This window comes from Erpetoichthys calabaricus, chromosome 1 (genome assembly GCF_900747795.2).
Source record: "Erpetoichthys calabaricus chromosome 1, fErpCal1.3, whole genome shotgun sequence".
Classification (NCBI taxonomy): Eukaryota; Metazoa; Chordata; class Cladistia; order Polypteriformes; family Polypteridae; genus Erpetoichthys; species Erpetoichthys calabaricus.
Window position 1 is genome coordinate 62,443,114 of NC_041394.2, and position 27,766 is coordinate 62,470,879.

Sequence of the window (27,766 nt, forward strand, 5' to 3'; positions counted from 1 at the left end):
CCGGGTTTGCTTCCCGGGTCCTCCCTGCGTGGAGTTTGCATGTTCTCCCCGTGACTGCGTGGGTTTCCTCCGGGCGCTCCGTTTTCCTCCCACAGTCCAAAGACATGCAGGTTAGGTGGATTGGCGATTCTAAATTGGCCCTAGTGTGTGCTTGGTGTGTGGGTGTGTTTGTGTGTGTCCTGCGGTGGGTTGGCACCCTGCCCGGGATTGGTTCCTGCCTTGTGTTGGCTGGGATTGGCTCCAGCAGACCCCCGTGACCCTGTGTTCGGATTCAGCGGGATGGATAATGGTTTGTATTTTTACATTAGATTTCCATGTGCTATGGAGAATATAGAAATTGCAACAGTTTTACCATTAATAGGATCATCAGGTAGCAGTCTCTAGCTTTAATATACAGAAAATATAAACATTTTACAGAAATATATATATACATATTTAAAATATATTTATTTCACTAACGCTTAATAAATAAAGCCATCATTTCACATGATTTATATTGTTTAAAACAAAATTTAGAATATTCTGATCTGAGTAGTGACCAGTCCAGTTCATGAGACCTTCTGCCTCCAAAATAATTATGGCTGAAAGATCTTCTTCTTGAAGAGTGCAGAATCTCCAATTTTGAATAAACATATTCAATGTAAACCAAATTGTCACCAATGGCCACACTACAAAGATGTGCCACACAATACATTTTGAAATACCACGAACCTTTGACGAGTCACCACTAGGTGGCAGAATATGAAAAATTATGTGTTGCATTATATATTACCCCATACAGATTGTGGTGATGGCAGGTGATCCTGATGATGATTTAGGGACACCATGGAAAATTGTGTTTGCTGCCTGTTGTTACGCTGATGAAGATAATTTGTGTAAAGGCAAACATGACCTGTGGGGTGAACTTGTGTATTACACTAAGCAGTGGGTCCCATCGACAGACTATGTTAATTCTAATTTGTATTTGTGGTGTGTATATTAGGTATTTGCGGTGGGTTGGCGTCCTGCCCAGGATTGGTTCCTGCTTTGCGCCTTGTGTTGGCTGGGATTGGCTCCAGCAGACCCCCGTGACCCTGTGTTCGTATTCAGCGGGTTGGAAAATGGATGGATGGATGGATATTAGGTATTGTGTATCACGTCTTAAAAGCAAGACCAGGGTCAAAATCTGGATTGTGAGTTAAACTACATACTTCTGCTAGTACAGTACATTATTTAAATTTTTAAGAATAATTTTGCATTAAATGTTGTCAGGCATTTGCCAGTGACAAAATTGTAGCAATTCAGTCATATGTCAGTGAAATATAGGAAATCTAAACTACCAATATGTATATCTATGGTTAAAACCATTTTTATAAATTACATTTTTAATAAATATGAAACAAATTTGTTTTTATCAGCATACAGCTAACAAATGAAAATGTGTTAATCTGTAAGCAAGAAATATAAAAACAAATTAGAGAAATTGTAACAATTTCTTAATCTGTGTGATGTTATACTGTATTTTATTTAGCAGTAAGCTGGTCAAAATATAATATTAACAAAAGGCAGGGGAGGCACATGTACTGAACGATACAGTAAAGAATCAACATGGAAGATAGACTACAGATTTTCTAAGAGAAACATCACTGATTAAGTTAGTTATCAGCCAGACATATAATTTAATATAGTATAATAATAATATGTCAGGAGACAACAATGAATAAATTGTGCCTTAATGGCTCACTGAGTATCGCATTTCTAAACCAATCCAATACCTCATGAAGGTGGCACTTAAAGTAGGGGCAGTGATTTTGAACTGCAAAAATTAGAGGTGCTGTCATTAACCTGGTCCAACTGACAGCAAGCTTCTGTTTACGACGAACCATCTGCAGTCAAAAACTCTCCTAAAAAAACCCTGTTAGACATATAAATCTGTGTCACATGTTCAGAGAGCACATTACACATTTTAAAAATAAACATAACCTGTTTCAAGGGAAAAACCTTAATGTAGAATCAGATCTTATACATTGGCATTCAATGGCATCAGTGAATGAATGGGGCTATGTGTGCTCACTGTTGTTCAGTGTTACAACGAACTGGCATCTATAGTCATGAAAATATGAACTGCAAAATATGCATTTGAAGTAAACTGTGTTTAACGCTGTGTCAAAAAAAGACTGCCATTAAGAGAACTGACAACAAGAGTCACAGGAGATGTAGATTTCAGTACTCAAACAACTCGAATCAACACATCTGCCTAACAGCACCAGTATATGCAGAGATGAATTGCGGCACATGGTCGTAGTGCTGTAACTGATGCTCTCTCACAATGCAGGTAATGTGCCTCATTCAGGACTCCATGACCAACCACTTTTTCAACACAAAGTCAAACCAGTGGTACCCAAGAATTCTCTGATGAGACACAGTACCAAAGGAGTCCAGTCTTCGTCTCAGGTCACTTGATATCGTCAATGTCTCGCAACCATATAGCAAAATAAGAAGCACCAGAACTCTAAAGACTTGGGCCATCATCCTTTTGCAAAGATATAGGGAGCACCCCTCACCCCTTTCCAGTGACCTTGTGACCCCCATGCTCTCCCAATTCATCTACTGACTTCATAGGAAGAGTCACCAGAGACATGAATGTCACTGCTGAGATAAGTAAATGTCTCGACCAGGTCGACATTCTCTCCACAAACAGACACACTGCTGATGGCTGTGCTCAAATGGTGAATAAAGGCCTGAATCTTGTTTTTATCCAGGACAATTGCAGGTCCAAACACTCAGACACCTTGCTCAGTCTCTTGAGAGCCCCAGTCAGAGCCTCCATTGACTGTGTGAAGATGACAGCATCGTCGGCAAAGTCCAAATCAGTGACCGACACAATCCTCATAGGCAGACCTGTCAGTGCCAGTGGTCGTATTGAAGTCACCCATAACCAGAGGAGTGTCATCTCGTGGGCATCCATCAACCACTGAGTGAAGTTCCAAATAAAATATGTCTCCCTCACTGAAACATTACTCACCACGGTCAGAGCATACACTGAGACAACTGCCTTAATCTGAATCTCATAATACACTCGTTGTAAGGAGTGACATCACACACCACCAGAAGGAGCCTATTCACCACAGAAACAGCTCCTCCCTGAGTATGACAGCCATCAGAACGACCAGACCAATAAAGATCCATCCATCCATTTCCCAACCCGCTGAATCTGAACACAGGGTCACGGGGGTCTGCTGGAGCCAATCCCAGCCAACACAGGGCACAAGGCAGGAAACAATCCTGGGCAGGGTGCCAACCCACCGCAGCCAATAAAAGATGTACCCACCTAAAGAGATCTGGCCAGTCCCAGCCCAGTACACCTCAGAGAGTGCTGCCACTGAAATGCAGAGTTTATGAAGCTCCTCCAACAGCAGAGGAAGATGATCATCGTGGCTGAGAGACAAGATGTTCCAAGCACCTACCAGGATGTGCCGCCTCAAATTGGGACCCGAGTGCTGCCGTGTGGTAAATGACGCCACAGCACCACACCAGTTCTGATCCCCAAAAGGCCTGACCCCATTGGCTGTCCAGTGGTTTTGACTCTTCGAGGATGAAGCTCCAGAGGGCTTTCCCCCCATTCCCTTCATAATGTGAGCAGCCTTCCTATGGCTGGCTACAGCATAGCTACTCCCGCAGACAGCAGAAAGGAATCTTGTCTGTCGTAGACACCAGTCCACCACATCACCTATTCTGCACACTCCAACACTCACACTGGGCCTATTTGGAAGCATTAATCAAATTAAAATGCACATTTTTGGAACATGCAAGGAAAACCAGACTACCCAGGGGAAAACAAACTCAAGCATGAGGTGAACATGTGAATTCTACCCAGGAACAAATAACAAACAAAAGAGTGAAAAAAGGAGATTGAAAACAGTCTTCTATAGTCTGACTAGGAAGTACCTCTACTATAACTAGGCTAGAAGAAGACTTAATGAACATCAAAACCACACCATCCAATACATTGGTTGGTTTTTCTTCATCAGGTCATCAATGTAAATTCTGTGGACCTTTGGCTGGTGTAATGACACACCTCATTACAATACCCAACTAAAATAAAATATGTGTCTGTCTTTTCTTTATGGAATAAACATTACTGGTCAAATTCATTTTTGCCAATATGAGGAAAATTCAAACTCTCAGTGGTTCCTTTCCAATTTTTTGTTTACTGTGCAAGAATCTCTTTCCATATTACTTTAGATTGACAGTCACACAGTCCTGAAAAAGTCTGTTTTTATTGATCTCATCCTGCAAGAATTTGAGACACAAGCTCCCGCGGTCACCTTGGGATTTCTTGAAAATGATACAAAATGATGATTTCCCTCTGAGATTTTAGACACACAAGCATGCCTCACCCAGTATATGCTAACTCAAACTGCAACTCGCAAGACTGGCTTTGATTTAGATTTTCAATAATGTACACAAATGAGAAAGTTCCTTATAAAACTAGACTTTGCATTGTTAGATAAATTAAAAAAAGTTTCAGCTTGTTCATCAAGAGAGCACAGCAGCACTCGGGTCTCAGTTTGAGGCGGCCCATACGGGTAGGCTCATGGAACGTCTTGTCTCTCCGGCCAGATGACCATCTTCCTCTGCTGTCGGAGGAGCTGCGTAAACTCCGCATTTCAGTTGGCGGCACTCTCCGAGGTGCGCAGACCGGGGACTGGCCTGATCTCTGTGGGTGGATACACCTTTTATTGGTCTGGTTGCTCTGATGGCTGTCATACTCCGGAAGTAGCTGTTGCTGTAGTGGATTGGCTTCTTCTGATGGTGTCCGATGTCACTCCTTTCAACAAACATATTATGAGACTCAGATTATGGCACTCCCTGGGTGCCTTATCTGTTGTCTCAATGTATGCTCCGACCGTGGTGAGTGACGTCTCAGCGAGGGAGACATTTTATTCGCAGCTTCACTCGGTGGTTGATGGGTGCCCACGAGGTGACAGTCCTCTGGTCATGGGTGACTTCAATGCAGTCACTGGCACTGACAGGGCTGGCTATGAGGACTGTCTCGGTCCCCATGGGTCTGGTGACCATGGTTAAAGTGGGTCCATGTTCCTTGACTTTGCAAAAGGTCAAGAGCTGCGAATCACTGGATCCTGGTTCCAGCGCCCAGAACCGCATTATTGGACTTGGTACTCCAATACTAGTGGTGTGGTGACGGAGATCGATCACATCCTCTTGGGCAGACGCTGGAGGCTCTTGCAAAACTTCAGGGTCTACAGAAGTGCCCAGTTTGTGAATTCTGACCACAGACCTGTTGTTGCTACTCTTAGGATCCAGCTTAGGTCCAGCAGGTTACCACCTGCTAGGAAAATTAGCCTGGACTTGGCCAGACTTCAAGACCAGGCTGTTTCTAATGAGTTTGCACGCAGTTTGTGTGATCCTAATGTGATGTGGGAGACCTTCCGTGACAAGACCCTGAAGGTTGCTGAGGATTGTGTTGGTGTTACCGGTGTTCCCAGAAGGAGGTGTTTCATCTCGCAGGGCACCCTGGAGATCACAGTCGCAGCGCACGGCTCAATGGCAACTCTCGTCTGTACCGGGAACTGAGAAGGACGGCTGCAAGGGCTCTGAGGGCAGATAAAGAGGTGTTTGTTAGAGGAATCTGTGAGCAAGTGACACACCATCTGTGGTCTAGCGACCCACGTCCTGCTTACAGAGGAATCGAAGCATTACACACATCCGAATCTGTTCCTCGGAGAGTCGCAGGCAGGGCGGCTGATGGAACGGTCCTTACGGATGACACTGCAGTTGTGACCTGCTGGGCTGGCTACGTTGAGCAGTTGTTCAAAGCTAATCCTCCAGCTAGGATGTTGGATATCTCTGGTTTCACGGTCCTTGAGGCTGATCCTCCAATTAGCTGTGAACCACCCAATCTCACTGAGATTGCACAAGTGGTGAACCAGCTGAGGGGAGGAAAGGCTGCAGGGATCTGTTGTATCCATGGTAAACTTCTCCAGGCTGGTGGTAAGGCTGTCCTCCTGGCATTGCAAGCAATCTTTGCTTCCATTTGGGTTACTGGCATCATCCCAACTGACTGGAAAATGGGACTGGTTGTCTCTGTTTGGAAAGAGAAGGGTGATCGCCTGGATTACGGCAACTACAGGGGGATAACACTGCTGTCCGTGCTGGGTAAGGTTCTTGCTAGGGTCGTCCTCAATAGGATCCGTGATCACTTGCTCACCTACCAGCGACCGGAACAGTCTGGTTTTATCCCTAAGAAGTCTGCTATCGACTGCATCCTGGCACTGAGGGTTCTCATGGAGCACAAACATGAATATCGGTAGAATTTCTTTGCAGTCTTTGTCGATTTTCGTAAAGCGTTCGACTCAGTTGATCGAGCTGCCATGTGGGACATCCTGAGGGTTCGTGGGATCCCCTCGAGGTTGCTGGATATCATGGCCGGCCTATACACTGGTACTGTGCGTGCTGTACAGAGCGGAGGCAGGACCTCTGTATTTTTCCCAGTTGATTCTGGGGTTCATCAAGGGTGTGTTCTTGCTCCTTCTCTGTTCAATGCTTGTATGGACTGGGTGTTGGGCAAGGTCATGGGGTCCAACGGCTGTGGGGCATCTGTTGGTGAAGAAAGATTCACGGATCTTGACTTTGCTGATGATGCTGTGATCTTTGCGGAGTCGATGGAGGCTGTGATCGAGGTGCTTGAGAGACTGAGTGAGAAGTCTGAGTGTCTGGGCTTGCGAGTGTCCTGGATAAAAACCAAGATCCAGGCCTTTAATGACTTCTTGGGCGCAGCCATCAGCAGTGTGTCTGTCGGCAGAGAGAGAGTGTCGGCCTTGTCGAGTGGTTTACTTACCTTGGCAGTGACATTCATGTCTCTGGTGACTCTTCCTATGAAGTCAGTAGACGGATTGGGAGAGCATGGGGGGTCATGAGGTCGCTGGAAAGGGGTGTGTGGTGCTCCCGATATCTACGCAAAACGACGAAGGTTCAAGTCTTTAGAGTCCTGGTGCTTCCTGTCTTGCTATATGGTTGCGAGACATGGACGCTATCCAGTGACCTGAGACGAAGATAGTACTCCTTTGCTACTGTGTCTCTCTGGAAAATCCTTGGGTACCGTTGGTTTGACTTTGTGTCGATTGAACAGTTGCTCATGGAGTCCCGAGTAAGGCAAATTACCTGCATTGTGAGGGAGCGTCAGTTACAACACTACGGCCATGTGGTGCATTTCCCAGAGGGTGATCCAGCTCGTAAGATCCTCATTGTTGGGGACCCAAGTGGCTGGACTAGGCCAAGGGGTCGCCCACCTGGCTGTGGCAGATAGAGGGTAATTTTCGGAGGGTGGGACTGGACTGCGTGTCTGTCTGGGGGGTTGCCAACCGGGATCCTGAGTTGTTTCGTCGTGTAGTGGGTGCGGCAACGCACTGTACCAGTGCATGCTCCCCAGCTTGGCTTGACTTGATCAAGAGAGCAGATTGCATTTCCTTTAAAACAATTGTTTGCAGCAGGTGGAATTTGGGGTTGACATTACTAATATTATTTAAAAATTGAAATATTGGAAATAATCAAAATATAGCTTTGAAAACAGAAAATAGAAGCTCAATAATAGTTCAAATTTACTGTAGCTTCTCATTTAATCTATTAAATTCTGCCTACCTGTAGTTGCCTGTATCTTGACAGGAAGACTTCTCTTATTTCCTACTTCTGCCTCCAGAGTTATAATGTAGTGACGACCTGCTTCCAATCCTGTTATCTGAGCAACATTGCGTTCAGGGGGAAGTTCCCTGGTGCGGGTAGGTTTACCACCGTCAAGTGGAGTGAATGAAAGCCAATAACGATCAATTACTGAAGCTTGATGCTCCCATCTGATTATAAGAAGGTTCGATTTTATCTTGATAACCCTTAAATTTAAGGGCCCTGAAAGGTCTAGAAAAGAATGGAAACGGTTGTTTTATGTAAACATACCTTTAAATAGCCCAAACACAACCATATACTATAATTCCATTAATACAGCAGAAATCCTTAAAAATTAAATATTGTTTTTCCATAAAACTCACATGTCTGGAAAAAAGCACTGGCTGTTGGTCCAAGTGTTTGGTTCTTCTGCGTTCTTACATAAATCTTATATTCTTGTCCTGGTGCAAGACCCTGCTGGACGTAACTAGTATCCTCACCTCTTAAATGGATTGTCAGATTTTCTTTATCATCTTTCTGGACAATGCAAGACACTGGAGTCAGTAGTAGTTACATACTGTCTTTATGTTTTTTTTTAGTCAAAATACTATTCAATACAGGAAAGAAAAAGAGTTAAACCTTGTTTTTCACACAGAGGATGATAAACTATTGCAATGCACTTCTATAAAGTGCAGTTGAATGCTTTGAAAAATTTAAAAAACACATTGGAGCTGTGTTCTAAGTCCAGGCTGGAGGATGTGATGATCTAATTGTACTTGGCTTCCAGAGGTTCTCTCGATGAAAACATCTGGAGGGTCTGTTTTCTCTCAGTTCTTGTGATCATCCTACTGTAGCTAATGGACCTAGGCCAACTTAGTCAAATTTGAGGAGCTGTTATCTTTCTTAAGTTTTTATAATAAATATTTCTATGCACAATCTTATTATCAGCTAAGATTTATATTGTGTGGTGAAATCCTGCATTTCAAATGGTGTTTATTCCTGTAACCCTAACATTTATCAGAAAATTTCAAGCCAGTGACTTGTGCCCAGTTTTTTTAATAACAGTATTGAGGTTTATCAAAATCTGTGGACACTTTATTGATGAAAAAGCAGATGGCTGGGGATTGACGTGGTGTTATTCCTATTCTAGGTGTGCAGTACTGCCTGGAGTAGTATACTAAATCATGTACTAGATGAGTGATTGATTGATGGTTCAGTGAAATAACCTTTTCTTACAAACTGCTTTATGACTTCCAACTGCTCTTTTTAACTGGTGTACATTAGTTTAATTTTCATTATTACATTTCAATTAATCATTTTCAGTTTTATGTACATCCTTCTCTTGTTCTTTTTTTATATTAAAAAAATTGTCAAGAACTACCAACATCTTTGTGGGACAATGTACAGACTTGTCAATGGCTATGGGATTGCACATATGGCTGCAATGGTTGACAAAATCAAACATGTGGGTGAAAGCCAATAATAAAGACACATCCAACATGTCAACCACATTTATGTCAATGCCTTTGGTTTGCCATGCTCTGCTTTTAATTTATTTATTGTATGTGAGATATAATTTGCACATCCAAGAGACATATTTTCTAATATTCTGGATGAGGGAAAAGAAGAATAAACACAGGGAAAGCCTTTAGAGTAGAAAGAAACAGACCAGGGGCCTCATGTATAAATGGTGCGTACACACAAAAATGTTACGTATGAACGTTTCCACGCTCAAATCGTGATGTAGAAAACCTAAACTTGGAGTAAAGCCACGCACATTTGCATGGTAGCTCCAACCCTGGCGTACGCAAGTTCTCCTCTCTGTTTTGCAGACTGGTGGCACCCAGCATCAAAGCAGTGCTACTGTTCCTGTGTGGTTACCCTTTCTTTAGATCCACATCCCTGACACGGCTTTATCGTATACACTGAAACTAACTGCATATTGTTTATTAGTGTAATGCATCTGACTGTAATTAACCAGTAACAATATAATGTTCCAGGGAATAGCCAAAGTATTCCAAATACCATAGCTGCTTTAGTGTTGTTACTCTCACTGCACCTTCTTTATCTTCTTTCAGCTGCTCCCATTAGGGGTTGCCACAGCGGATCATCTTTTTCCATATTATTCTCACTGCTCCACTCGGAGTATTTGTATCACTATATCTGAGTGGGGAATTACAGATCTACAGCAGAGAATTATCGGTATACAGCATCAAGCACACGCTGCCTCAGCCATGAGCACTGTTTATTGAACTACTCTCACTCGGCAAACACTTCAAAGCCTTTCCTTTACGGACCTCACGGTTCAGAAACAGTTTCATCCCAAGAACTATAAACGCACTCAATCAGTCCATCAAGTGCGCCTTGTAGAACTATTTGTACTTATTAGTACAATTACCTCACTGTAAACTTGCGATGCAGTTATAATATTGCACAACTTGAGCCACTTTATAAAGCGCGTATTTACATATGATGACGATATCATTTTAAAGATGAAATGCAGCAAAATATGTTTATTATATTATACAGATAAAACTTTAACTTCATTTAAATAATCTATATTGTTAATAATTAAAGGACACGGTGTTGCTATGCTAGCAAGGATCTGGAGCTCGTTCCTGCCTCTCACTGTATGCTTCACTGGGACTGGCGTGAAGGATAGAATAATTAAACATGTACTACGAAGATATTTCAGTGTTCCTTAAAAGTTTTGAAGAATCGGCGTTATAAGCTTACAGATGGCTTAACATCTATTACAGAGCTGATCGTGTGGCGATTGGGTATTTGAAGAAAGAAAGGTAAGGACAGGAATTGGGGGTAAGTACATTTGAAAGAGACAGCACTGCTGCAATAAATTCATCGAAGGTCGCGCACAATCACTGCGCCACCGTGTTCCCATGTTTAATAACATGCTTTAACACCTATCATCATGAAAATTATATCAAGTATACATCTCAGTATTTTAATTATTCAGAGAGCTGTAATATTACGAATGTAATGGATTCTGTGTCCTGTCGGAGGAAGACAAAACCCGGAAGCACGTAGTGATTCACACACACAGAGACACATAGAAGATCAAATACAAAACAAAGCATTTAACGTGCTACTTTAGTTACGATGGGATTTGAGAAACTAGTAAATTAAATGATTTTAAGATGAAGTTTATGATGTTCTACTTTAATGACAATATAAACTACGTGATTAAAGTAGAAATTTCGAGATTGAAGTTGACATTTCGTGCTTTTTTCCCACTGTTTGCCTATTTTTTTTTTTCTCTGTACCCTAATAAGCTTTCATATGACACTCAGACAGTGGACTACGACTCGGCTTTTCACGGCGACTTTGATATCTGACAACTTCTTTTTTATTTCGGGCACTGTGCGACTTTGTGAACTTGAGCTTTTTAGTTTCTCCAACACTCTCTGTCACTTGATCAACTTCCTTTTGTTGATTATACCACTGTTTAAAACAACAAATAGTATGTTTTTCCTTGCCTCCTCTTGGTATTCACTGAAATTCTTATATTTTCCCCCATGCTTTTTCCATTGTCTTTTCACAGAAGGCTGAGGTTAAGGGCTATTTATATTGATTTGCATATTCAAAGAGGCGTAATTCTGGGAGGAGTTGGGGCGGGACAGAAGGCATGTGCACGTGCGTTACTTTTCACGCTGATCGGATTTATGTAGCGGAAGAACGTGAAAGTTTGCGTACGTACATATTCCTGCATCTGGATTTTTCTGTGCATACGCACATTCCCGCTTTTGTGCTTATGCCATGTTATAGTGTGAGTTCTACGCACGGCATTATACATGAGGCCCCAGGAGATGAAACAGAGGCTAAAGTCAGGAAAAATGGGTTAAGACCTGGAAGAATGCTTTCCTTTGCATACTTTGTATGGGTTTTGGTCCATTTCTGATTCTGACATATGAAAAATTGCAAATACTGTACTGAAGTGAGCCATTAATAATTTAGGGATGGTTTGTCATTTAGCCAATAATTAATCAGGTTTACCTCAAAATGAGCAAGGAGGCTCCATCACTATCCCCTTCAGTAGCTAACATAGATGAATGTCCTGATTGTGATATTAATTTTGCCTCTTTTAACATGCCAGCCCAAATGATGTGCTTTGCTGACGGTAAACCTATAAAATTACTGTGGTGACAATCTTTAGGAAGTTTGCATATCCATCATACTGTCGGCACTCAAACATCACAGCTGGAACCACTTGTGAAGTCATGGTTTTGTAAATCCAAACACAGATGTGACAATTGAAATATCTCAAATTTCAGACATAACCCAATTTTAAGTTTGGAAATATATGAAAAAAGTATATGGTGTTTAATGTGCAGGAATTGCATAATTGCTATTTAATTTTGATTCTTTTGGAACTCACAGGTAGACTCTAATCTAGAGTGAGAGAAGGTTTTATGAAAGACGCTTCCATATTTTGACAATCATATTCTTTCAGATTAGCTTATTAACTTTTGAATCTCAATAATAGCCAATGATTAAGTTGTCAGTTTATCTGCAAAAATGATACTCTGTCTGATGTTAAAGCACTATAAGCAATGATATAATTGAAGAAGAAGACACAAATAGATAGAAAGTCTGCAGGACAAAGTAGTACGTACCGTAGTCTGAAAGGTGATCTCATAACCCTCCACCTGCTCCTGTGGCTGATTCCAAGAAACTACCACCGAGGTGTCTGTGACATTCTTCGTGTGCAATCCATCTATAGATGGAAGAACTGCAAGAAAAAGACATTAGAAACTATTTCAATTCAGAAGTAGTGTTTTTGAGCTCAAGACTCACTGAGGCTGTGAAGTTCTAATCACCATTTGAAAACCTAACAAGTTACAGAGAGTTAACAGTTTAAGACTTCAAATGTCAGTGAAAAATTAAACATCAAACATGATCATATCCACACAATGAGTATTGATTAGAATTTATAGATATCCTCACCTAGTGCACAGTTGTCTCCCCAGAACCCTTCTTGGCACACACATAATCCCTCCTTGCATTGTCCATGTTCTCCACAGTCTATAAGGCAGGTGGCTATCATGCAGTTTGGACCTTTGAAACCTGGGTTGCAGATGCACTGCCCCCTTACACAGTGCCCTTTGTTGTTGCAGTTCCCAGGACAGGATGATTCTTCACATGAAAGACCGGTGAACCCTCTTTGACACACACATCTGCCTTTCACACAACGGCCCTTGTTACTGCAGTTGTTTGGGCACTGCAGTAAGGAGCACTCTTCTCCAGTAAAGCCAGCATCACAGACACATTTTCCAGCAACACAATGTCCTCTCTTCCTACAATTATTTGGACATAATGGAGTAGAACAGTCTTCTCCAGTAAAACCAGCATCACAGACACATTTTCCATTCAAACACTGTCCTTTGTTCCTGCAATTATTTTGGCATATTGGAATAGAACAGTCTTCTCCAGTAAAACCAGCATCACAGACACATTTTCCATTCAAACACTGTCCTCTGTTCCTGCAATTATTTTGGCATAGTGGAGTAGAACAGTCTTCTCCTGCAAAACCGGCATCACAGACACACTTTCCATTCACACACTGTCCTCTGTTTCTGCAGTTACTTGGACACAATACAACCGAACAGTCTTTGCCAGTGTAACCAGCTTCACACACACACTTCCCATTGACACACTTCCCCCTCTTTTGACATTTATTGGGACAGGGTTCAATAGAACAATCATCACCACTAAATCCATTTTCACAAATACATTTGCCATCATGGCATGACCCATTGCCTGAGCAGTTAGAGGGACATGCTGGTTGGCTACAGCTTGGTCCAGAGAAACCAGGAAAACATTCACAATGGTCATGTACACATCTTCCCTGGTCACTGCAATTATCTGGACAATGCTTTTCATTGCACTGTGGTCCTCCCCAGCCTGGTTCACAATCACAACGGCAGGAGGCAAGCTGCAAAGTTCCATGTATGCCACAGGCCAGTGACGCAACTGGGGAACCTGTAAGAGAGAACATGACAGCAGAATTGCAAATTAAAAAGGACTGAGGAACATGATTTTATAAAGATTATATAAAAATATTACGAAAATTACTGCCAGAGATTCTTGAAAAGTTGTTGAAATTGGTGTGCATTTAAGGATTAGTAATTTGTAACATTTGATGGTTCATACAAAGATAAGAGCAACAATAAAATAAATACATTGACAAGAAAAGGCCATTTAAGCAATATACTGCAGCCCCTCAATTCCTGCTCACCCATTATGTCTAAAAGCATGTTAGGTTCAGTTAGGTAGCTTTCCAAAATGATAAATTAATTATAATGACAGGCAAAGTGTTCTACATTTCTACATTTATACATGTGATTTGTTTTTAAATATTTGGGCAAATTCTCCTGTTAATTAGCTTCTATTACCACCCCATGCTGATGATGAAAGATTCACTTTTTATGTATTTTTTGCCATTGTTTTTCATTGATTTCAGCAGTGAATCTCTGAAGGAGATTGAAGACTGCAAAGTGGTGGCAGGGGAAAGTGTAGTTAAGCAGCATAGGATGGTGGTCTGTAGGATGAAGTTGGAGATCAAGAAGAGGAAGAGAGTGAGGGCAGAGAGAAGGATCAAATGGTGGAAGTTGAAAAAGGAAGACTGCAAGGTTGAATTTAGGGAGGAGGTGAGACAGGCACTGGGTGGCAGTGAAGAGTTACCAGACAGCTAGGAAAGTACAGCAGAAGTAGTAAGGGTGACAGCAAGAAGGGTGCTTGGCGTGACATCTGGACAGAGGAAGGAGGAAAAGGAAACCTGGTGGTGGAATGAGGAAATACAGGAGAGTATACAGAAGAAGAGGATGGCAAAGAAGAAGTGGGATAGTCAGAGAGATGCAGAAAGTAGACATGAGTACATGGGGATAAGGTACAAGGTGAAGAGAGAGGTGGCGAAGGCTAAAGAAAAGGCATATGATGAGTTGTATTAGAGGTTGGACACTAAGAAGGGAGAAAAGGACCTGTACCGATTGGCTAGACAGAGGGACGAAGCTGGGAAAGATGTGCAGCAGGTTAGGGTGATAAAGGATAAAGATGGAAACGTACTCACAAGCGAGGAGAGTGTGTTGAGCAGATGGAAAGAGTAACTTGAGAGGGTGATGAATGAAGCGAACGAGAGAGAGAACCAGGTTAGATGATGTGGAGATAGTGAATCAGGAAGTGTAACGGATTAGCAAGGAGGAAGTAAGGACAGCTATGAAGAGGATGAAAAATGGAAAGGCTGTTGGTCCAGATGACATACCTATGGAAGCATGGAGGTGTTTAGGAGAGATGGCAGTGTAGTTTTTAACCAGATTGTTTAATGGAACCTTGGAAAGTGAGAGGATGCCTGAGGAGTGGAGAAGAACTGTACTGGTGCCGATTTTTAAGAATAAAGGGGATGTGCAGAGCTGTAGTAACTACAGGGGGATAAAATTGATGAGCCACAGCATGAAGTTATGGGAAAGAGTAGTGGAAGCTAGGTTAAGAAGTGAGGTGATGATTAGTGAGCAGCAGTATGGTTTCATGCCAAGAAAGAGCATCACAGATGCAATGTTTGCTCTGAGGATCTTGATGGAGAAGTTTAGAGAAGGCCAGAAGGAGTTGCATTGCATCTTTGTGGACCTGGAGAAAGCATATGACAGGGTGCCTCGAGAGGAGCTGTGGTATTGTATGAGGAAGTCGGGAGTAGCAGAGAAGTACATAAGAGTCGTACAGGATATGTACGAGGGAAGTGTGACAGTGGTGAGGTCTGCAGTAGGAGTGACGGATGCATTCAAGTTGGAGGTGGAATTACATCAGGGATCAGCTCTGAGCCCTTTCTTATTTGCAATGGTGATGGACAGGTTGACAGACGAGATTAAACAGGAGTCCCTGTGGACTATGATGTTTGCTGATGACATTGTGATCTGTAGTGAGTGTAAGGAGCAGGTTGAGGAGACCCTGGAGAGGTGGAGATATGCTCTAGAGAGGAGAGGAATGAAGGTCAGTAAGAATAAGACAGAATACATGTGTGTAAATGAGAGGGAGGTCAGTGGAATGGTGAGGATGCAGGGAGTAGAGTTGGTGAAGGTGGATGAGTTTAAATACTTGGGATCGACAGTACAGAGTAATGGGGATTGTGGAAAGAGGTGAAAAAGAGATTGCAGGCAGGGTGGAATGGGTGGAGAAGGGTGTCAGGAGTAATTTGTGACAGACAGGTATCGGCAAGAGTGAAAGGGAAGGTCTATAGGATGGTAGTGAGACCAGCTATGTTACATGGGTTGGAGACAGTGGCACTGACCAGAAAGCAGGAGACAGAGCTGGAGGTAGCAGAGCTGAAGATGCTAAGATTTGCACTGGGTGTGACGAGGATGGATAGGATTAGAAATGAGTATATTAGAGGGTCTGCTCAAGTTGGACGGTTGGGGGACAAAGTCAGAGAGGCGAGATTGCGTTGGTTTGGACATGTACAGAGGAGAGATGCTGGGTATATTGAGAGAAGGATGCTAAGGATAGAGCTGCCAGGGAAGAGGAAAAGGGGAAGGCCTAAGCGAAGGTTCATGGATGTGTTGAGAGAGGACATGCAGGTGATGGGTGTAACAGAACAAGATGCAGAAGACAGAAAGATATGGAAGAAGATGATCCGCTGTTGTGACCCTTAACGAGACCAGCCGAAAGAAGAAGAAGTTTCTAAGCCCATTAAGCAAATACCACACAAAGAACACTATTATAGTTTTTTAGTAAGTAATCTGCAATTCTGGATGCCGACTGCATGTGGCACAAGCTCATAAAACAATGCATCAATGACATGATGAAAGTGGCTTCTGGGGAAGTGGCCCTCAGCAACTGACAATCACAACGCAGTAACAGGACCATAAAATGTGATAAATTCACAGTTATTCATGCACACAAAGATACAAATTTCTTTAAACACACAGTAAAACATATGACTAATTAAACTATATGGAGATGTGGTTATCAAGGACAATTTTATTGGGTCAAAATAGTAAACCTTGTGAGTAATTATAGAACAGAGATTGGGATTAGTGTGTAGGTTTCATTCATTAAGACCAACTATCTATAGATCTTTTTGCATAGTTTTATCTTGTACTGTGTTGGGCACTGAGAAGTAATGGGTGTACATCATGGACCAATACTGAATGGAGTGCAACTTAAGCATAAGCTTTGCTTCTAATTTTTTATAAAAATTGCATTATGTTGTTATTTTACCTTAATTTTAACTTAGAAATATAATTTTTTAGTGGTTATTTCATATAGCATCAGTCTTTATATCTCTGTGTTTCTGCTTATAGATAGATAGATAGATAGATAGATAGATAGATAGATAGATAGATAGATAGATAGATAGATAGATAGATAGATAGATAGATAGATAGATAGATAGATAGATAGATAGATAGATAGATCAAACTTTATTTGTTCCCAGGTGAAAATCTGGCATGTTGACTCAACTGTACGAATATATGCCTCCGTCACCTGAGATGTTTAATAGATACAGGAGTTTCTGATATGGCTTGTACATTGAGTTTAATAAAAACCACTAAAATAATCACAAGCACTGGTCATCAATGTACTGCTTAACTCACCCATATTTGTAATTTCTACTAGTTTACAAAGGCAAGTGTAAGCAATATTTAAACAGGATTATGCTATGTTTACTACAAAAAACAGAAAGCACATGCATTTTGTAAGCAGCAGTGCAAGGCCTTTTCAGAATTTGGCAAGAATGTATTAATGCTGTTCTAAAATAAACACCCTGGGCCTTTTTGATGTCTAGGTATGCATGAAGAGCTGCCTCAGGCACTCAGTGGACATGCAGTAGCTCTTTTAACTGGACAGGACAGGGGGTGCCAGATTTTACTTCATTTTAAACATAAATGTTTGGTATGTGTACTGTACTGTATTATTAAATGAAAAGTTTTTACTTTTTGGGATTTTATTTATAAACAGCTAGATACGTTGCCTGTCAAAAACGGGTAAGAGAACAAATTTAAAAGTATTTGATGTCTCCAACCCTATGTGTAGCTTTAGTGCCTTTCCTCTGTATCCTCATGTGTTTAAACCTCTCTTGACCGATGCTCCCTCTATCAAGTGGGCTTTCATAAATTCTGCTTCTCAGACTCTGTAATTTTGACATAGCTTGCTTGTCTTCTGTCTGTTTTTATATTTCCCATCTTTGAAGGCGACTCTCAGTGTGCTTTCTATGCCTTTACTGCATTTCCATTTTTGTTCGCATCATCATAGCCAAACTGACCAATCAGATTGTTCAGAGGGAACATTACAAAACAATAACACCAAAAACATAAGTGTGTGCCTAACAAATTCCATACACATCCAGTAACGTATTTATATACTACCTTTAAAAATTTTCTGAAATAAAATTTTCTTGTAAAGGTTTAAAACTTTACATTAGATGGTTCACAATGATACGCTACATGTCAATATGTACCACTGGTGTTCATGTTCTTGATTTATACATGCAGGGGAGTGGGGTTTATGTCCTGGTACAATGCTAGAGAAAAGATGCAAAGGTACGTTCTCTTTCTTTCATGTCAAGTTTCTGTAAGACGATCAATTCAATGTCATATCACGTGACTGCTAAATAAGTTATCTTTGAGTGGCACAAAGACTGCCCTAATATAATAACAAAATACTATGATAAAGAAGTATAAAGATTATCCCTACCCATTATTCCAGTTTGCAGTGTCTTTGCTAATTTATGCAACATATTCATCCAAGTAATGCACGGTGTCAGTTTTTAAGCGAGATACCAGCTACCGAGATCTATTTTAGCATGACAGGAGCAAAGGTGTAGGTAGAGCAGTGTTTTCCAACCATGGCACTTTCTTTTAACCCAAAACATCCAAAGGCACACCATGATTCTGCCAACCAAAAAAAGCATTAAATCCATACTCTTGCTAAACTCTCCGAAGGGGCAGAACCGGTGACAGCAAAAAAAGGAGCTTGGAGACTGCTGTTCACAGACCCAGCATTTGTGTAGAGAATCATTTTCAATTGTTGATGGTGATGGACAATTGAAGATAGTATTTGCAGAGTTCTAATATGTTTTAATGTATGCGCATATAAGAGATGCTTATTCTTTCAATTAAATTAGTCTTTAGCAGTGCATTCCAAGTCTACATTTGTTTCGATCGTTTAATGTTTACTTGACATGCCTGTGTTTCATATGCTATACCAATTTGATAATTAATACTTTGGCCTCATTTTCTTATTGCCTGTTCTTCAACATGCCTTTTAGGAAGGCATTGAAATTCAGGTTGCTTGCTCAAATAGTAATTTGTTAAAAGTTGAGGTTTAAGGTCATTCATTGTTTAAGTTTAAACAATGAAAATAATTTTTTTTAAATTCCTTTTTGTTGATTCTACATAAATTTTATGATTTATGTATTAAGTTTACAATTACATGTTTTGTTACATGTGATTAATCGCAATTAATTACATACAGTTGTGTTGTGCAATTAATTAGTTAATTTATTTTATTCGTCAGCCAGACTGGGGGTTGACGATGATCCTCTATCCTCTTGTTCCTCTGCAGTTTAGCCAAAGACGCTACCTCTCAATGACATCACCACCGGTCCATACACTGCTGATGTCACTTCCGGCAACCTCTGATGATGTAATTTCCGGAACCCAGAATCCATCTTACCACCACATTAGTTCCTGTTCCTTTTTTCCACAATATTTAAGACCAATATACAACCTGTTAGTCAGTTCAGTTGTGAACTCCGCTTATGTTAACTGTGTTTCTTTTACTTTTGCTGATTTTGCAGTATATAGGGTGGCATCCCCAAACCTTTTTCTGTCTGCTGTTTAATTTTTTATAACATTGGGACAGTCGGTAGAATTTTGGCTCCAAGATGACCCAGGAGCAGGACCTAAGAGACTCTATATTAACCTTTGCAATGGAGCTCCAGTCCACAATGGTCCAGGTGTGCACATGAATCGCTGACTATGAGGCACATGTTGCTGTTTGTTATACTGGTTGACTTTTTAGTTGAGTTCGTCTATGGTTACATTCTCAGATTGTGCTAGTAGGGAATTGTTTTTTTTTTTTGTTCTTAGATATCCCAAAGATAATCCATTGTTCACTTCACTTGTTCACTTAAGAAACACAGCAAAAGTTAGACCTCTTATATCATTGAAAGATGATGAGAATTTAGTTCACGCGTTTGTTTTCAGTCGACTAGATTACTGTAACGCAATCCTCTCAGGAATAACCAAAAAAGACATAAATTGTTTGCAACTAGTGCAGAATGCAGCTGCTAGAATCCTAACCAGGAAAAGAAAACCCGAGCACATCTCTCCAGTTTTGATTGTCACTACACTGGTTACCTGTGTCATTCAGGATTGACTTTAAAATTCTGCTTATGGTTTATAAAGCCATAAATAATCTCGCCCCATCTTATATATCGGAATGTCTGACGTCTTATATTCCAAATCGTAACCTCAGATCCTCAACTGAGTGTCTCCTTAGAATTCCAAGAGAAAACTTAAAAGAAGTGGTGAGGCGGCCTTCTGCTGTTATGCACCTAAAATCTGGAATAGCCTGCCAGTAGGAATTCGCCAGGCTAATACAGTGGAGCACTTCAAAAAACTGCTGAAAACACATTATTTTAACATGGCCTTCTCATAACTTCACTGTAATTTAATCCTGATGCTCTGTATATCCAAATCATTATAATAACTATTCATGGTGGCTCTAAAATCTGTACTAACCCCTACTCTCTCTTCTGTTTCCTTTTCTAGTGTCCTTTTGGTGGTGGCTTGTGCCACCACCATCTACTCAAAGCATCGTGATGTTCCAACAGTGATGGATCAAAAGCCAGAAGTCTGCATGACCATCATCATCAAGTCCTTCCGTGAGAACCCTAACTACAAAGAGGACTATTTCATTTATGTTAGGTAGAATGCCCAGAGGGGGCTGGGCGGTGTCGTGGCCTGGAACCCCTGCAGAATTAATTTTTTTCTCCAGCCGTCTGGAGTTTTTTTTTGTTTTGTCTGTCCCACCTGGCCATCGGACCTTACTCTTTTTCCATGTTAACTAATGTTGTCTTATTTTAATTTCTTATTTCGTCTTTTATTATTCTTTTCTTCATTATGTAAAGCACTTTGAGCTACTTTATCGTATGAAAATGTGCTATATAAATAAATGTTGTTGTTGTTTTTTAATAGGCTCCTTTTTCATTTTATCAATAAAATGTAGTCACAAAAAAACAATTTGAGATCACTGACATACAAGATCACCCATATCAATCCTTCACACAGCTCTCTGTTCACCACTACATTATACCACTACTCCACTACACCACTACATTACTAAGCAATGGAGTCAGAGTAGACTCCTTGCACCATCACCTCAAAAGTTAGCCTTTGGTGTTTCTCACCCCAGTCATGAAAATAAATGGGATTTTGCTAAATTTCTTTTTATCCTGGATTAAGTTCTCTAACACTGTCTCAACCACCTTCATTACCTGCTCCAAAACATCTATTCCTCGGTATGACCCGTACTCCCATGGGTCACCATTTCCCTTATACGTTAAAGTGAACACACTTCTTGCCCAGTCTTCAGGAATCCTCACTTCACACTCAATTATGATGCACAGGTCAGTCAACCATTTAATGCCAACCTTCCACTGTCTTCAACATTTACAAGACCACTCCAGTTGATCCCACTGTTTTACATATCATCATCTTTTCCAGTGCTTTTGTGACCTTATCCTTCAAAAGCTTACAGCTCGGTCCATCAGTTTTCTCACAGCAAACAACATCATCCTATTCATTCTCCTTATTTCAATAATTTCTCCATATACTGATATACTGCACTTCCTTTACTAATCTTTAATCCTATTACTGTTAATCACAATGTTCCCTGCAGCATTTTTCAAATAAGAACTTGGCTTTAATTTTTTACTTTGATTTCTTATATTTGAGTTGGCTTTGAATTTAATTACTGACCCTTGCTTGTCTGACTAACCTTTTGGAAAATCCCTTTTTTGCATCTCTCAAAAATAAATCCTAATGCCATGTGCAGAAAATAAAGTGAAAGTACATAGAAAGTAGTATGAATTGCAATAAAAAATCAACGACCTGTAATCAAAACCCAAACATTCCACATCTGATATTTTGTGAAGAGCAGGTTAATTAAAACATCTGTGACTTGTAACTGTAGAAATAAACCTTTCCAAATAATTGAACGCTACATAGGTTACCTTTGAATTTATTCACATGAAATTGTAATTGCTAGCTGTTCTGCCACCAGTAGGTGAACATACAGAAAGTGAAGAGGACTTTGAAAAGAAAGCAGATAAACTATCAAGGACAATACTGGGAGATCAATCTAACCTAGTGACTAAACTAAAACAGGAGACAAACTTGTAATAGCAGAACCAAAAAATCCATTTTGGAAACGCAGTGCAAAAAGATTATATATGGTAACTATGAAGGTGAGTTATTACTAAGCAACAAGTCAAACCAAAAAACTATTGCATGAGAGATAAGAAGCTGTTCTCTTCTTTATTAAAATAATTTATTGGCACACTTTTCTATATTTTAACATAAAGTATATCTAAAAATATGTTCATCTGTGAAACAGTTGATCATGTAGTTTTAACTTTTATTAACAAAAGGTCAAGACTTATGTGAATAAACTATTGAAAACAAAAGCAAACTGCTTGTGAAAATGAATAAATATAAATCCAAATGAACCATTTTCATTTGTTTAGTGAGATACGTTGACACATTTACCCATATTATAATTACACTACTCAAAAAAATTAAGGTAACACTTTATCATTACAGTCTAACACCAAGTCAAAAAAGCTTTAGGGATATCAATCTGTCCGATTAGGAAAGATAAGTAATTGTGAATCAACTTCACCTGCTTCAGTGCAAATGAAAGTGACAACAGGTGCACAGGAGAGGCAACAACAAGACAACCCCTAAAAAGGGAATGGTTTTACAGGTGGTGGCCACAGACAGTTCCTCAATCCTTATCCTTCCTGACTGATTCTTCACTAGTTTTGCATTTTGCTAGTGTCCTTGTCATTATTGGTAGCACAAGATGGTGCCTGCAGCTGATTCAGGTTGCACAGGTAGTCCAGCTCCTCCAGGAATGTTTGTTGTGTCTTCCAGCACAGTCTCAAGAGGAAATATGGAGGAGATATGCATGGAGGAGATACCAGGAGATGGGCCTTTGCACAAGGAGAGCTGGACAGAGAAATGGAAGGGCCTAAACCCAGCAGCAGGACCGGAATCTGCTCCTTGTGTGAGGGGGAACAGGAGTAGTACTGCCAGAACCCTGCAAAATGACCACTAGCTGGCTAATGGTGTGCATGTTTCTGACCAAACAGTCAAAAACAGACTCCATGAGGGTGGAATAATGGCCCATCGTCTTCTACTGAGACTTTGCTCACAGACCATCACTGTGCAGCTCGATTGGCATTCGCCAGAGAATACCACAATTGGCAGCTTCACCATTGGTGCCCTGCTCTCATCACATATGAGAGTAGGTTCACACTCAGCACATGTGACAGACATGAAAGAGTCTGAAGATGCCGTGGTGAACGTTATGCAGCCTGCAAAATCATCCAACACGGCAGGTTTGATGGTGGGTCAGTGATGGTCTGAGGAGACATATCCTTGTAAGGGTTAACAGACCTCCACGTGCTAGGCAAGGATACCCTGACTGCTATTAGGTATCAGGATGAAATCCTCAGAGCCATTGTCAGACTTTACACTGGTACAGTGGGCCCTGGGTTCCTTCTAGTGCAGGACAATGCCCGGTCTCATATGGTCAGAGTGTATAGGCAGTCCCTAGATGACAAAGGATTTGATGCCATTGACTGGACTGCATGTTCCCTAGACCTGAATTCAATTGAGAACCTCTGGGATGTTATGTATCGGTGCATCTGACAACATTAAGTAGCAAAACAGACTGTCCAAGAGCTTACTGATGCCCTGATCCAGGTCTGAGAGGAGATTCCCAGGACACCATCTGCAATCTGATCACGAACATGCCCAGACTTTGTCGGAAGTACATACAGGCATACACATTACTGAGTCACATTATGAATTGTCGTGATGAAATTCACACAAGCTGGATCAGCCTTCAGTTGTTGACTTTGATTTTTTGGTGTGATGTTGCATCCAGCCCACAGTAGGTTGGTGATTTTGGTTTTCATTGACCCTTGTTACATCATTTTGTTCTCAACAAATTACACTTAAATATTTCAATTATCGAGATCTGATGTGTGATTTAAGTGTTCCCATAATTTTTTTGAGCACTGTATATTTTATTGCAGTTTAATATTATACTTGAAAAATGTAAGATAGAAAACAAGTGAAAAACAACAATAAATGGTATTTCATCCAGAATAAATTGTATGTATGCTTGTATGTTATAGATAGATAGATAGATAATAATAGAATGATAATAATGCAGGTAAAAAAAGACAATAACTTTTTATAATGTTAACGTTTACCCCCCTGGGTGGAATTGAAGAGTCGCATAGTGTGGGGGAGGAACGATCTCCTCAGTCTGTCAGTGGAGCAGGACATTGACAGCAGTCTGTCGCTGAAGCTGCTCCTCTGTCTGGAGATGATACTGTTTAGTGGATGCAGTGGATTCTCCATTATTGACAGGAGCCTGCTCAGTGCCCGTCGCTCTGCCACGGATGTCAAACTGTCCAGCTCCGTGCCTACAATAGAGCCTGCCTTCCTCACCAGTTTGTCCAGGTGTGAGGCGTCCCTCTTCTTTATGCTGCTTCCCCAGCACACCACCATGTAGAAGAGGGCGCTCGCCACAACCGTCTGATAGAACATCTGCAGCATCTTATTGCAGATGTTGAAGGACGCCAGCCTTCTAAGGAAGTATAGTCGCCTCTGTCCTTTCTTACACAGAGCATCAGTATTGGCAGTCCAGTCCAATTTATCATCCAGCTGCACTCCCAGGTATTTATGTGCACCCTCTGTACACAGTCACCTCTGAAGATCACGGGGTCCATGAGAAGCCTAGTCCTCCTAAAATCCACCACCAGCTCCTTGGTTTTGCTGGTGTTCAGTTGTAGGTGGTTTGAGTCGCACCATTTAACAAAGTCCTTGATTAAGTTCCTATACTCCTCTTCAAGTTATACAAGCTAATGCAGAAGAATCACTGTTTTAATTTTAGCTGTTCTTGAATGGCCATCCTAACAGAGTTACCAAACTGAATAAAACTGAAAAAATTATTAGAGAGATCAGCTCTTGTTTCACCACCATTATCTAGTGCAATGTTTGCAGTCCTGATGCTGCTACACTGATCTTTTTGTCAATTTTATGACCCTCTTTACCCTCACAAAACCTCAAATGACCATAAATCCTCCACATGGGATGACTGCTCTCTATTCACCAGCAAGGAGCAATCTACTATTTTCTAGGACATACTCATGAAGATGTTGATGCCCATTAGCTGTCTAGTTGTCCATTGTTGCATAGTATTTGTGTAATAAACCCCAAAATAAATTAATTATGTCAGTTGTGTTTTATTGTGTCAGTCCAGTTACATCTCTGACATTATAATCAGTTTTCCAGTTCTGCATACCTAATTAATACAGCAATGGTAAAAAAGATATAAAATTTGTGGTCCACATTAGGATCCTGAGCCTTAGTGAAAGAAAACAGACAAAAAACAAAAGTAGAATTGGCTCAAGTTGTTCAGATCCTTCAACCAGGTCTCATTTTCTTTGTCTTTTTTTGCCAGTGAGTGGCTTTAATCAGCAGCCACACCAATCTGGCCAGAGGGTGATTGGGTTTCAGCCAGATGGGGGTCTACAACATAAATATTTGCACACCATATGGTCACCAGATCACCAGGTTGGAACCAGAAGAGGTATTCATCACTCAAAGGTGCATCTGTTTATCTTAAAAATGAGGTTGTGTTTTTGGTGAATCAATAATTGTAGATAACAGAATTATGGGATATAAAACTCCACACTGTGAAAAAATGCCAGGTGGTGCCAGAATATTTGATATTGAAGTCATTTTATACAGTTTTGTTGGCAATAAAGTTTCCACCATGATTTAATATTTAGTTTAGTATGTCAGAACTAATGAAGTTTGCTTCATGTGACTGAAAGCAGTGAAGAGGAGTTTCGTGTTAATCTATATCTGGCCTCTTACTTAGATTAAACAGAGAATTTTCATTAATGGCAGACCACATTCTTTCAAGTGCTGGTAAGAAATTTGGATTCTATCTATCTATATATCCATGTAATGAAAATGGATAGGTTTTTAAGCAAGTTAGTAAACTTCTGTAAACTGTGTAGGTTTGAGAGGGTAAAAAAGGTGATTGTCATGCCAAGGTGCACCAGATAAGAGCTTCTCTGTCTTAAAGTTCTTCCTATATTTGTCCAATATTCTAAGTGATTGATGGACAACTACATTATTAGTATATTGATGATATTTTGTGTTTAGTAGGGCACAAAGCAGTGCATATAAAAAAGTATATCAATATTTTATTTCTATTGCAGACCAGGCTTGTATAACTGTAGTTCTAATGATGGATAACTTAGCATGGTGGGTACTTGAAGAGTGAAAAAAAAACATAAATTAATGTGCAGATCAGGAAACAACTAGGCTAGAGTCACTAAACTAGGCCAATGTGGTAGCAAAGAGTGCTGCATTTTCCCTGCTAAACTCTTTGACTATAAGAGCTGTCAATTTGACTAGAAATGTCAAGTGGAAGCTACAAAAACAGGTGGCTCTATCTGAAAAAGAAAAGGCCACCAGGAAGGAAAGGGATCGGTTGCGCATTATTTTGCCAGACCAAATGGACAACCCATGTATCAACTAATAATACATTTGGTCAACATTAATTATAACATAACATTGATATATCGATATTGGACTCCCATCTGAAAAGACGTCAAACCTTATCTTTGTGAAAAGACCATTTTATTTTTGATTTACTTTTTTCATTATACGGGGTCATTGACGTGCCCCAAACCTTTTTCAATGTCTGGTTATTGTTTTACAGCATTAAATTGAATTTGCAAATCTATGGTATTTCACAGCTAGCAAAATTTGTGCCAATGACACAGAAAGACATACATGTGTTTAGTTCTTGTCAAGTACACACAATATTGACCCCCAATATCTCCACCTCTATCCCAGCACCCTTTCCTTGTATCTAACCAAATATTGAGACAGTGTTAGCTAGGGATATCCCCCATCATACTTTATCCCACCCGCTATATTGCCAATGTCAGCGTTGTGCATTAACTAGTTCAAAAGAGCGCATTCATTGAAGAAGCTCATTTTTCTAAGAACAGTGAACTTAACATAATGTATTTACAAGTGAAGAACTTGAACGTGAGCTAGTTCAATTTTTTGTGACATTCTGCATCTGGTTAGGTCCAGATTAAACGTTTTGCCTTACCCTGTAATGTAGGGATGGAGTCGAATACAAATATGGTATTCGGATAAGCACAAATAGTGGATTTTTACAAATATTTATTTTGTACAAATTTTTGCCATTTATTTGTTTTCAGTAAAAATAACGTAAAATCAAATAGGCACTGTCTGTGTCTGCCTGCTTGTGCTTAAGCTGCACCCCCATTGACACGAGCACGTGGTGAAGCTCCGCTTTTGCTTTTAGGAAAATGTTGAACTTCGTGAGGCCACTTTGTATTTTTCCCAGTTGGACATACAATATGTGACGTGAATTTTGACCAGCAGCGTAAATTGACTGGCAACGTAATAGATGAGTTCACCTACATGTTGGTTTCACAGTCACCATTTGTGTCACGCGGTTGGAAATAGAGCAGTAATTTATATGTATACTTGCATCTATTTAATTTCTTTTTTGACCGGAAGGATATTAACATATATGGTTATACATGTTTGTTGCTGAGTATAACTCAATAAAGTGTATTTAAATAAATAAAGATTCATGTTTTATGATCAAAAGAGTGCATACAAAATGAATTTTAGCATCAGTTTCATGAAAGAAATGAAAATCAACTGCTTTGCTCATCACTGCTTCCTTGACTTGAGAGTACTTTGCATCACTAATGACAGACCAAACCTTTGCAGTC

General features: G+C 40.5%; 1 protein-coding gene and 1 long non-coding RNA gene across 3 annotated transcripts in view; one reads left to right on the plus strand and one right to left on the minus strand.

Annotated features, from left to right (window-relative positions):
- LOC114650889 (tenascin-like) overlaps positions 1-27,766 on the minus strand; it is a 585,410-nt gene that overhangs the window by 544,700 nt on the left and 12,944 nt on the right. For both annotated transcript variants that reach the window (XM_051933682.1, XM_028800800.2), the window contains exons 3-6: positions 12,622-13,656; positions 12,291-12,406; positions 8,043-8,196; positions 7,642-7,911 (exon numbers count right to left, since the gene is read on the minus strand). In XM_051933682.1, the coding sequence (XP_051789642.1) occupies positions 7,642-7,911; positions 8,043-8,196; positions 12,291-12,406; positions 12,622-13,656 (1,575 nt within the window). The remainder of the gene's footprint in view (positions 1-7,641; positions 7,912-8,042; positions 8,197-12,290; positions 12,407-12,621; positions 13,657-27,766) is intronic.
- The window catches only part of LOC127529643 (uncharacterized), a 744,809-nt gene that overhangs the window by 471,811 nt on the left and 245,232 nt on the right, over positions 1-27,766 (plus strand). The gene's annotated exons all lie outside the window — the stretch shown is intronic.